This window comes from Chaetodon auriga, chromosome 24 (assembly GCF_051107435.1).
Source record: "Chaetodon auriga isolate fChaAug3 chromosome 24, fChaAug3.hap1, whole genome shotgun sequence".
Classification (NCBI taxonomy): Eukaryota; Metazoa; Chordata; class Actinopteri; order Chaetodontiformes; family Chaetodontidae; genus Chaetodon; species Chaetodon auriga.
In genome coordinates this window covers 786,171-799,365 of record NC_135097.1, presented here as the reverse complement: position 1 = coordinate 799,365, position 13,195 = coordinate 786,171, and the positions used below count along the sequence as shown (strand labels likewise).

Genomic DNA, 13,195 nt, shown 5'->3' with positions numbered 1-13,195 from the left:
TTCAAAATGAGGTTTTGGAAGCAGCGTTCACAACAACAATAATAAGGGTAAGTTTTTAAAGTTATTAAAGAGTTCAGATTTCGTTTTAGTCGGTGTCCTGAGCTGCAGCTTGTATTAGAAAACCTGTGAATGTCTCTGAGAATGACAGCAGGATCCAGTCTTGTGTTGACATTGTTGGTACAGTGAGGCTGCACAGATCAGTTCTGACTGACCTGGAATCTGTAAATCATCAAAGTGTTGATGCTGCGTTTGCACTGAATTCACTGTTTTCCTCAGAGATCACTTCTAAACCTTGTAGTGTCAAAGCTTCTCTTCTCAACCACGGATCAAAGTGAGCTGATGTGATGAACTGATATCATGTTACAGGCACAAGCTGACAGAAACTGCTGTCTCCAGAAAAAGAACAGAAGTGCATATAAAGCAGTTTAAAGTTCTACTGTGGTGTCCACATCACTGCCTCTTTTCTAAGAAGTGTCTTCAACATGGAACCTGTTCTTATACTTATCATTAATCACCCTGAGAGTTCCTGAATACCATCTGATTATTGTGATTAGTAGGAGAGTAGACATACGACACCATGAATAACATGATTGGAATTCACGCCAAACTTCCTCACACACTTCCCTTCACCATATAGTTCTTGATAATGATGATTTTATACTGTTTCTTATTTCAGTGAAAAAAGGTGAAATCAAAAGAGTGTTTTCCAGTTGCATAAAATCTGCTGTGAGGACTGAGCTAATCCTTTCAGGAGATGTCGTTCTGAGAGCGCAGGATGAACTCGCCCGGGCTCTGGATCAGGACCGAGCAACAGTCAATCGCTGTGAAGGTGGACAGCCTGTTGGTCGGTCCCAGTCACCGTGGAAACCACCTGAGAAGACAAGCAGACCAAAGTGTGAGTGATGACTTTTCTCCAAACCTGCATCCTGACTGAAGTCAGCATGTGTGACTCTTGAACTGTCTTCATTCTGTTGTTTTGTGATGAGTCTGAAAGCTGAGCAGAAAAACCCTCCTGTCCTCCCTGTCAGACTCACATCTTACTTTCTACATCGGATCATCAAACATCACTCATGTCACGGTTCTTCCTTCTGACTCTCTTTGATCCGTCTCCACCGGTCTGAAAGCATGAGCGTCTCTGAGTAACACATTTACATGTTGACCACGTTTTTCACCACTAGAGAGCGCCACCCGCCCACTGCTGACCTGCCACCAACGCCTGATAAAGAGGAAACTGTTGAACTCTGTTTGCTCGTCTGATGGTTGATTTAGTAGATAGAGATGCAGCATCTAGTTCTCTCTCTGGCTGAAGGCACAATGAGGCTCCTTTTGCTTATTATTGGACTCTCATACAGCAGTGGTGGCCACAGATGATGATGATGATGATGATGATGATGATGATGATGATCCTGTAGCTTTGTTTCAGAGGTCAACATGACTAAAGCAGCTTTTATCCTGCTTGTTCAAACACATTCAGAGGTTGGACTTCACCTCACATCACCTCTGCATCAACACAAAGAGGAGATTTTGGAGCTGGACTTGAGGTGTTTTGGTCGACCACACCTTCACTGGTCAGCAGGACTGCTGTCACCTCATTGGTCAGCTGCTCTGATGTCACCAGTCAGCAGCAGAGTTGTATCTTACCTAATTAGTCCAGGTCATGGTGATGAAGGCTGGGGCTTCATCTTCATATTTCAGCGTGGCAGATCTGCGTCTCCGAGTAGCTCCACCACAGTCCTGGAAGTTCAAGACAGAGAGATGAAGTCCAGACTTTGGAAGATCAACACTGATCCATTCATGGTGGACCGATGCTGCTGAGAGCAAACATCTCACCTTTCGTGTCCTTCAGTTTGAACATCTACATGTTTTACACTGGAACAGTGAGCAGAAAGTACTCCTCTGTCAAGCCTTTACGTTTCTTATTGTAATGGGAGAAAGTATTTAGAAATGTAAGTCTAAATACACACAGTGACTGACAGACACTCTGATTGGCTGATGGCAGCTGTGATTTCTGGAGAACAACTGGAAAAAAAAAGCCATCAACTGTTTCTGGATGATCCAAAATTAGTTACGGCAGCAGCGAGTGTTTGAGAGTGAGGGCGTTCATGTGATGCAGGTCAGGACTAGAAGAGTGAACAAAGCAACAGGAAACAGACGGTCTCTGGTGGAGGTGATGGAAGCTCAGCAGCAGCTGACACATCTGTAACTGCTCTTCTAACTGCTTTTAATCAAGATTGTTTGGGGCATTTATGCATTTATTCTGAAGAGGAAAATATACAGGTGACAGGAAACGAGGATGAATGTGGAATGAACGCCCTGAGCTGGAATCGACCCGGGGACGCTGCCATCACAGATTGCGGTACGTGAGTTAACCACCAGGCCGGCAGACACCCTGTTCTAACTGTAATCCAGGGAGGAGCAGCTGGTTTCACGAGTGTGTGTGTGTGGTGTGTTTGGGAGGCGTACCGGGGTGCAGCTGTGGCTCTGTTCAGCACACAGGTGGAGTTTGCAGTGCAGGTAGACGTCACCAGATTTCCTAGTGAACTGGAACATGTTGAAGGAGAAAGAGCTGTACTTTCCTTCTCCGTTTCTCTCCACTTTCACCGTCGGGTCCATGTGGTTCGCACAGCTGCTCACAAACAGTTAAACACTCATCACATCAGAGCACACTTTGCTTTCAGGAATCAAGAAGCACATTTATTAATGAGTCCCTGCTTCTGATTCATTTGGAACAGCATAGACCAGCTGCCTTCTCTATGCGCGTCTCACCCATCTTCAATCAGGTTGTATCTCAGACTCCCAGCCTGGTTGGTTGCCCAGCAGGAGTCTGTCACCACAGCGATCAAACTGTCGTCAAGCCCATCAGTCTCCAGCACCACCCAGATCTTCTGGTTCAGTTGGACCTCGGTGAACGAGTCCACAGATTGTGTGTGACCGGCATTGGTGTAGGCTTTCATGGTCAGAGTGTAATTCCAAAATCCAGATGTTATCTGCTGTATCACAGAGCTGCACAAAACACAAACAGACGCACACATTTGTGTTTCTATCATTTTTCAGGACATTACATAGACAGAGACTTGTCCTGACCCTAGCTTTAACCTAATTGTAACCCAATTCTTGACCCTAAAATTTAATGATTGACATTAGGGGGACTTGTATTTTGTCCCCATAAGAAAGGCAATAAAGCTTTTGACCAAGCTTGTAGTTAAGGCTGGCTCAGGCTTGCTTTGGACGATCCCCTACTAATGCTGCTATCGGATTAGACCGTCCCATGCTACACTGAGCTCCTCTGTTCTTCTCTTCCTCTCCATCTGCATGCATTCACGTCCTACTAAGGCCTGTTACTAACTTAGCTTCTTCCCTGGAGTCATCTCGCAGGTTCCCATGGATTGTGGCTGAACCTGGATTGTGGATTACAGCTATGTCTCCTGCCACGCCCCTGCTTGACATCCACTGCAACTACTACTGCTATTAGTCATACTTCCATTATTATTAAATCAATAGTGCTGTATTGTGTACATATGCTATCTGTTACTAATATGTACATATATGACATACATAAATATATAATGTACGTATATACTTTGCTATATTCTACATATAATTAAGAGTCAATGATTAGAACTGTCACATTCATTCCATTCCGTTCTCCTCCCAACAAGTTGCACAACACAAAGTTGACAACCTGCACTCACCTGTCCTTGATACTGAAGGTCATAGTGTCGACATCTGGTTGAGTGTAGAAGCAGGAGAAGTCAATGTAGACTTGGTCTTCATAAGTTATGATGGCAGAGGACCTGTTGTGGCCCGTGATTGTATTCTTGTAGATCAGTAGGCTGTTGTTTGCCTGCAGGTTCATAGAGATTCAGATGTTGTAATGGCACAAGTTCCTCACAAATTCATCACATCCTTACATTTGTGAGGTGTTGACTGGCTAGAATAAGCTTCATAGATGACCATCATCACTAGAAACCAAGGAGGTCAGAGCTGAAGCCCAACCCACAGAAAGATCCCGAACTGGAGGAAAGCAGGAGAAGCTCAGCAGAGTGCTGGAAGACATTTGGCTGCTTGTTGAGAGTAAAGACGTGATGGAGAACCCACCGTGACCTCCGTCCCACAGGGGTCGCTGCTGTCGAAGTTGAAGGTCACCATGTGGTCAACCTCATCCATCTGACCTGTGCAGTTCTGGTCATTGAGGTGTAAGGTTGTGTAGTCGATGCCTCTCTCCTCCAGGAGACACCCGACCAGAGTAAGTGAAGCTGAGTTCTCCTCGCAGACCGTCGGGTCACCTGAACGTCCAGCAGGACAGACGAGGGAGACAAATACAAGACCATGTTAGAGAGGACAGACAGGACAGACACTTACACCATGAGGGACAAAAACAAGTCAAACCATTCAATCCTGCTTTGGTGACCTTTGTCGGTTCTTTCATTTGGAACCAAACTACCAGTTTTTGTGGTTTGATACCATAAGAGTGAAAAAAAAGGGCTGAGTTAATGAAGTCTCATCTGTGCTCCTGATAACAAACATTCAGTCAAACTGAGTGCTGAAGGTCAGTTATCATCAGCTCCACAACAGCTCAGCTGTGTGAAACAAGTCTCCCTGTGAGAAAACCCTCCATCCTCTGAGGATCAGGACTCTGCACCAGTCAGTCATGGTGTCGTGTCGCAGCTGTCGTACCCAAAGTGTCATTGGATTTGTACGGGAAGGCAAAAATGGCCCGACAGAAGCAGCCGAGTTCACCACCGATGGTCTCTGCACAGAACTCATGATCACTGCAGATCCTTCCCTGACAGAAGGGCTGAGGGGAGGCTGAAAGAGAGACAGAGAGACACATGGAAAGAATAATGACACAAACTGCAATAATGAAACAGCACTAATTTAGATTCTGTTATTCAAAACATGTTGATAAAGCTTCACTGAATTGATGTGAAGTGAGAGAAGTCTTACAGCAGCCGGCCTTTGACCTCCAGCTGTCCACTGTGTCGTTGATCTGCAGGCTGCAGTGTCTGGCGTAGGCATCCAGGAACTGACAGTCAAGACCGTCCACAGCAGAGTATTTGCACAAAGTGTCGATGCAGGCGTCTATGTAGGGGGTTGGATCGATGTGGTTGTGACAGCTGGTGAAGACCGGGTCATTCAGGAGATTACAGCTGTTCCACAGATGTGAAGAGACAGAAAGAGAGATGAAGGATGACGTCCAATCAGTGCTGAGTTACAGGTGGATCATCTGAGTTCAGGTGTGTTCATCTTCCATCCCTCCTCACATCACATGACATGAAACGTGATGTAACATGACATTTAGCACACATGAAAGTAGAATACAGAGAGTTTGTTTCATCTGCTTACTGTTCAGTCATCGTGGTGCAGTTGATCGAACTGTCAGCAGTGTCATTGTACAGCACCTCACAGCTAGGGGGCGACACACAACACAAAGTCAGGACTGATACCCTGCTCGCACTTGTTCAGATGCACACAAACACACTTTCTGAGTGTTATAGATTCATATGAGCTTTGTATCGTTGCTTCAGTCCACAAGTCAAAGGAACCTTTCATCTTTTCAAGAGGCGTCCAGATCGTTTAAAGTCAAGTCAGAGTCAACCGAAACATTAACGTTCCAGACAAGTTGAGATGTGTTCAGAGACTGAATTTCAATGAGAGACAAGTACATTGAACCCTGTGACCAACAGTATTCAGTGGGTTGTGATTGAAGCCTTACTTGTTGTCTCCAGGAAGTCTCTCATCACTCAAAGACGTGCTGGAGTTGGCACACAGGCCCCCCAGATCTTGATATTGTCCAGCAGGTCCTGGACAGATTCGAGAAAGAATGTGTGTTAGATCAGTATCAACTTTTAAAGTGGATGAACAGCAGCTCACTAAAGCTTAACTTGTGCCAGGATCAGACTGCACAATATTTCTTGTCTTAAACGATGGTCAACGTGTCACAACAAACGACCACAGTGCCATAAACTCTTGCCATGTCTTGGTTGGGTGACTGACAGGACTATATGTATGACCTTGACCAATCACAGCACGTCTACTGGAGTAATGGTAAGCATGTTCCCACAGTTTGGACCGGGGATAATGTTATGACAGCACATTTCCTTGAGGAAATGTCAAATAGACAGGGGTACTGTTGCCACAGCTCAATGAACTTTGCCTCTGTTTCACTGTCCCACCCAACAGCAACAACCTCAGCAACCCTCCTCCTCCTCCTCCTCTCCATCATGCTTGTCCTGACTGCACTCTGGAGAGAGCACCTGATTTATCAATACTCTAGGAACTAATAGGAACATGTTGTGGGAGATGTCAGATTAGATGTGAGTCTTCAGGAAGTTGTGGGGCATCCCAGATGCTGCACGACAGGTCGTTTTGTATGTCACATTACAGGGGTATACACCCCCAACTTTCATTCATCATTGGCCAGGACGCTGGTGATTCATCGACCACAACAAAATCATCTCAAAATCAGGATAGATTTGTATAGTCTGATCCAGGCATTAGCTGACATTCCTGATGCCCCAAATGAGTGTCATCATTACTCCCGTGTGGTGAGTGGTAGGATTTCAGTTTCTGTACCTGTCAAGAAGATCTGTGCAGTGTTGCCATCAAAGAAAACAGAAACAGTGTTGCTGCCGATTGTCTTCACAGCAGTGACTCCAGTTTGGTCCTCAGAGACCTCCACACCGTTTGACAGCACAGTCGAGCCGTTGATGGTCTGCATTGTGTTTCCCAGCTGCATCACAGCAGAGAGACAAAGTGGAGGAAACACAGGTTCAATCATCACAAACACACACAAACAGGCTGTTTTCACTGCAACAACCACCGAGTTCACCAGTATTAAAATAAGTGCTTCTCATGTCCCTGAGAAGAAAGATGAGAGCTGACACAGCAGAGGATGAGACGAGGATTTGGGATCAAAGTCCACACTGACTTGACTGTGGCTGTAGGTAGCTTACCTTAACTATCCCCCCTTGTTCCAGGTGAACATCTTCTTCTCCGTCCAGTTGCAGTGTCACACTGTCCAAAAAGCTCACATCTCTACGACGGCGTTCCCGGAAATACCCCACCACAGTGAGGCCGGAGACTGTCGAACCAGACAGCAGAGTGTACGCACACCGATCCTGGACCGTGTTAAGATCACCGTAAAAGTCGATGACAGCGGGGCCGGTCACAGTGCAGATGGGGTTAAGAATGCAGCTGATGGAGGCACAGAAGGACAGAAACAACAAACACCATCAGCAGCTGCTGCTGAGGGCCGCGACCACCAGGGGGCCCTCAAACAAACAAACTACAGGAGTGAAGTCTTCATGTGTTCATGTTCATGCCGTCATTGAGGCATTTATCTACATAATATTTGATTGTAATGTTTTCACAGGCCTGGCTCACGTCAGCCAACAGCAGTGACTTGAAGGACTCAGCAGAAAAATCAACATTTGGTTCATTTCCAGGGAAACGTCTCACTGTTGTTCTGGAACGTTCTCCAGTAACACACTGGACACTTGATCTCAGTAACCACATCACAGTTAATGAAAACTGTGCTGTGTTCGAACCTGGTCCTGATCCACTTAAAGGAGAGCGATGCCCTCAATGGAACTTCCCTGAATAAATATAGCTTCATATGTAGGACATATATTTACGTGTTATTGCCTTGACAATACTCCAGAGGGCCACACTGAGTGGTACTGAGGACTGCAGAGTCATTACAGGTTAGACTGAAGCAGGTTTCTGGGTCAGAGGCGTTTGCTCCATATTCGTACATGACACCTGAAAGGTGACGAAAGGTTTGCATCAGGTTAAAAAGTCAAAGTTCACTGACAAGTTTCCAAACTGTGACCCAAAGCAAACAAAAACAGGAGTGTTAAAATATTTCAGTTTAGTTGTCACAGACTCTGAGGTTCATTTGTGGAATCAGTGGATTTGCCAACCTGAGTGTCTGCATGCACTGATGTCGACAGATCGCTCGATATTTGTTCTTCCAGTACTTGAGAAGGTGAACGTATCGATTGTGGATCCATTAACCAAAGTTTTAAATGTCTAAACAGCAACAAACACAACCAGTGTTACTGTCACAGAGGAGACTGAATTCATACATGTTAACATAAACACAGACCAAACTCTGTGGAAAAATGAGAGAAATGCCCACTTGTTAAAACCCCTTATCATTCCAGTAAAATTGAGCCAAAAATGCCATCCAAAGCAGAACCAAGGAAACTGAAAGCTGTTCTTGACCCATGTGGAGTCCATGCATGGTCTTGATGTCTTTTGAAAGGTGACTCTCTGAACTTTTAGCTCCAGCCGTCAGAATCCTTGTAAGTGATGCTGGCTTTGCGTAATCGAAGTTTGAACACACTAACACATAGTTTGAACACACACACACACACACTATATATATATATATATATATATATATATAGAGAGAGAGAGAGAGAGAGAGAGAGAGAGAGAGAGAGAGAGCAAGTAGATGCTTGCAGATGGCTCTATGTGGGACCTATTAGCGGGAAAACACAATGGACACAGACGTCACACACATAAAACTACACAGCCTATTAAAGGAGCTAGTCTGTTAAGCCTGGTTTATGCTTCTGCGTCACGGCGACGCCGTACCTACGGCGTACACCTGACGCCGTCACTGAGCATTCGTAGTTCTGCGTCGAGGGAACGTGTTGCTCCGCAATTCACCGCCAAGCCGCTAGGGGGGTGTGGCTGTGTCTTTGTATGGTTTCGGGGGGCTCTTGTTAGTTGTAGAGGTGGTCGTACTTGCGTACCTCCTCGATAATTCTTTCTTCGGCTTGGTCCATTTTTTCTTGTAGCTCTCACCACAGAAACTTTGAAAATGGCGGCGTTGTTGTGCTGCGACCATAGAGCTGCTACTGAACCGAAAATTACGTTCTGAACGGACCAATCACAGTCCTCGACGTTCACATCACGACGCGTCGACGCGATGCGTAGTCAGGATTTTTTGGAGGTGCGCATCAGGCTACGGCGTAGGGTCCGCGTAGGGGTCTGCGTCAACGGCGTAGGTACGGCGTCGCCACGACGCAGTAGCATAACCACGCTTTACCAGCCACTGAGATGTCTTACCCCGGTGTGACCTGGTTGACGCACTTCGCTTGGTTGATTACTGTAACTGTGTGTTGCTTCCTCCAAGAATCTACAGGCAGTCATCGTTGCAGCATAACAATTTCTTTATTGCTTTAATGTGCTCAACGTGAACAACAACCATTTCTTCTTTTACCAATAGACCAAACACTCAGCTTCCCAGCAATCGTTTCGGCGTCACAGCAGTCAAAACCTGTTTGCCCCTCCGGGGTTTAACACCTGACATCAACAGGAATCCTCCTACATTTGTACCTGAGCCCATACACTTACAGCGACACCCGTGTTCACAACAGTGAATAGCACATATAAACCTCATGACAAATTAAACACATTTTTGGCTCCTACACAGTCTGTAACTGTTTATCAATCATCTGCAGCCTTACATCATTCCGTCAACATATTTATATGTATGCAAATATTTGTGTATTTCTTATACTCACGAATGGACCATTGCTGTTATGGTAGAAACGCAGCACTGCTTGTGTCCCAAAGTTAGCTAGAGTGACAGTACTCTGCAAAGAGTCAACAGAGGAGATACAGACACTGTTAGGAAGTTTCCTTCAAAAGCTTTTTCAAAAGGTTTTCATGTCAAATCCTTTATATACCTAAAAATTAACTTGTGTTGAGTGAACATTAACACTGGTCAAATGTATTTAGTCATGACACTGAGGAACACTCACAGATATATCACTGTAGTCAGTGATCTCTATGTCACATTCAAGGTCATTCACAATGGTTGTTGCTGAGCCACGGTAAAGATTTTCATAATAGCTCGTTGGATCGTATGTGTCAATATCAGCGCTTTCTCTGTCGACTGGAGGCCCCAGAATACAGTCCTGTGCAGGTTGAGAAACGTCGTACTGGGCATCGAAACAGACGACTAACTGTTGACTCTCGAAGCTCACCTGAGAAAATCAGAGACAAGAAGTAAAATACCAACAATAACTTTTGTACAAAACTGAACTTTGACTCAGAGAGTTGCAGAGGTTTCATTCAGTTCGCTCTCCAATGAAAGACATTCAGAAGATGAAGACACGATGAGAGGACGACGGTTTTCATTATTGATCTGACTGATGGAATCAATCGACCACACAACATTCAGCGTGTTAACAGAATAAACCTTCAGAGGACAAAATCTGACTAACACAGTCAGAATCTCTCCAATTCAACACAAAATGAAAAGTTTCTATGAAACGTCATGTTTGATCCAACATCTAAACCAATCAGCTCTTAGATCAGGGGAGAGTCAGCCGTTTCCCATCATGCCCTGAGGTTTTACATTCGGAGGAGATCAACTGCGACACCTGGCTCAGAATCTGCAGCGTCTTGATCTCGTCAGGTTATGGTTTCATCGACTGGTGACGTTCCCTCAGTCTGCACACATCATCTCTACCACAGCTGGACGCTGAGCATCGGTAGTGACGGCAGATGGAAGCAAACAAAGACATTCTCAAGCATCAGGCCTCATCCTACTCACATAGAGTTCTTCATACTGCTTTCCATAAAACGTGATGGAACAATTGCTGATGTCGACGACTGAAGAACCATTGACCAGCTCAGCACCTGAAGACGATGGAGACACATGAGAGGTCAGAACTGTCTGTGAGCTGGTTGGACAGCAGAGAAGGATTCAAATGTGGACTTCATGAAGGAAAATAAAACAGAGTTTGTTTATCAGTCAAATCTCTTCGTGTCTCATCATCAGTTACTGCTTCTTCTTAGAAACAAACAGATGTCAGCAACGTTTCTGCACATCTGGCAGATTATCAGCTCTTAAAGTTACTGATGGACTTAAAGTCATTCTGCTCTTCGCTCTGAGATCGTTTGCTCTTCGTTCATGTTGCTTCTACTGAACTCCCTCAACTCGTCTTGTGGCTGAAGATTCAAAATAGCGTGTGCTTACCTGCCAGCCCAATGAGAGCAGACAGGAAGAGCAGGGGGCGGAGCATGTTGGAGGCGGCCAATCAGCTGAGAGAGAGCTGGAAGACACACAGATGGACATCTTTGATTGGACAGAGTCACAGCCACATTTTAGATTTCCAGGACTTGTTCATGATTTTCCAGGTTTTCCATCACTCTCTAAACCTCGCCATGTATGTGATGGGTCATGTTTGTAAATGCTGCAACATTCACTCACTCAAACAGGCATTACTTAGAAGAGCAGCTCAACTTTTCTAACTGAATCGAGAAATTATTGTCACAATCATTTATTTGGTTTACAAAATGTTAAAAGGCAGTGAGTGCTTTCATCACAGCTCCCCAGAGTCCAAAGTGACGTCTTTAAATGACTCATGCAATACCCAAAGGTATTCAGTTTACAATAAAGTGTATTTAAATCTTAAAATAAGCTTTGATAACCCTTTCATTCAAATGTTTCCACATTTTAAGAGTAAAGTGTCATCCTTTGGCTTCTTGTTCAAACAGCATTCAGCAGCATAAAATAGTTGGACGCCCTATGTGTTAAATGTGTACATCCCTCAACAGGAGGCATGACACACCATCATGTTGTTGAATGTGTTCTTTTGTTACCTGCCTCTAATGGGTCAGTGTAGAGAGACATCATGTTTCCTTAATTATGATTGGCCAGGAGGTGGGACAAGTGGAGAGGAGAGGGGGGGTATCGTGGTGATCGACAGAGCTGTCTGACCTCCCAGACAGCAGCGCGTGTGGCTTTTTTTAGCGTGGCGATTTGCCACTAGCTAGTTAAGCTAAAAGTGAGGGAAAGTAAACTTGGTAGTAGCCTAACCGTTTTGTGAACAAGATGTTAAACCGCTACAGGCTGTGTTTGAAAGCTAACTGTAACTCAGTCGGCTTACTATCGGTTAGCATGCGTGCTAATGTTGTTCAAGTGCTTGAGGTACAACGAGCACGGAGCTCCCGACAATGCACCGCGGGAGGGGACTAGCATAGTTGCCTCACTGTCTAGAGGAAGAGCCGCCGTTTCCCTCCTCCATCGCACTTGGACTTTCCACATCGCCGCGTGGACGTTCTTATTTCCCAGCCCAGACGGAGTGTGGAGGTTACGGACCTTCGTTCTTCATCATCCGCAGTTACCGTAAGGAGACAGTTGAGCTGCTGGTTTGCCGCGGGTGAGTGAGTTAGCGATGTGTCGGTCGCAGCAGGAGCCGCTTTTTTTCCGACTTTTTTTCTGTTCAAGCCGCACGTGGGGGGGGGGGCGCAGAGGCATAGCGCGCGCGCGCACACACACACACACACAGAGCCGCGACAGACAAAACGCTTAAAAGGTGAGAAAATTAGTGACCACAGGAAATTCAGTAAAATTTGCTATGAAGTATGTTTTGTACATTAGCAATTAATTGTACTCATAATTTTACATTATTTTGGTAATAAATCAATTTAAGCAACATAAAATCTGAGGAGCCACTTGGGAGCGGGAAGAGCGGCTCCCTTAAAGTGAGTGAACGTTTCTTCACGCAGCACCTGAGCTTCGTTCCAGCCTGCAACTGGGTTTGGTTTTTATTGATTGCCTGCTGTTATTTTTCTGTGGGCCGACATAGAGTGTAAACAGTGAACATTTAAGTTATTGAGGATTTGAGCATAACTGTGGGAACAGCAGGTGTTTTGTATCTGATAAAGGTATTTTTTGTGGCCTATATAAGTATTTTTGGACCAAGTTTAATTAATACCCTAGAAAAGTAACTTTTTTTATTTTAATTTATATGAAATGTTATGAATAAGAGTAGTTTTCTTTTTTCTACTGGAAAAAAATGCATACTTGCTTAATTGCTTAATTTAATAAATAAGGACCATTAATAACAAAGGTTAACAGTGAGAAAAGGTCAAAAATATATCATTACACTGTGGTACTTAAATTTCATTTGTGGTACAGGGGAAAGTGAGTTCAGGTAGGTTTTAATGCAGGACATCTAAACTTAAAGGAGAAATCCAAGAAATAACTCTACAGTCAAATTTAAGTTAAAGAACCCAGAGCACTGTGTCTCGAAAGAGCTGATAGAAAGAAAGTACTGCAAATGTTTTTAACATCTGCTGTTGTAACTTCCATGAAAACAAACTGTGATGAGCCAGCTTGTCTGGAAAGATTCTCGTTCATCCAGGCTGAGGTACTTCTAAGTGC

General features: G+C 44.7%; 1 protein-coding gene across 1 annotated transcript; it reads right to left on the bottom strand.

The window, feature by feature from the left end:
* Positions 1-1,641: 1,641 nt before the first annotated feature.
* On the bottom strand, positions 1,642-11,048 carry LOC143317401 (uncharacterized). Its single transcript, XM_076725551.1, has 17 exons — positions 11,003-11,048; positions 10,577-10,662; positions 9,780-10,004; positions 9,540-9,611; positions 7,926-8,034; positions 7,638-7,764; positions 6,957-7,197; positions 6,577-6,733; positions 5,717-5,804; positions 5,347-5,409; positions 4,948-5,150; positions 4,678-4,809; positions 4,099-4,286; positions 3,693-3,844; positions 2,767-3,003; positions 2,464-2,626; positions 1,642-1,734 (listed from the first exon to the last, which is right to left on the bottom strand). Exons 1-17 carry the CDS (start codon positions 11,046-11,048, stop codon positions 1,642-1,644), a joined length of 2,382 nt encoding a protein of 793 aa, XP_076581666.1.
* Positions 11,049-13,195: the final 2,147 nt, after the last annotated feature.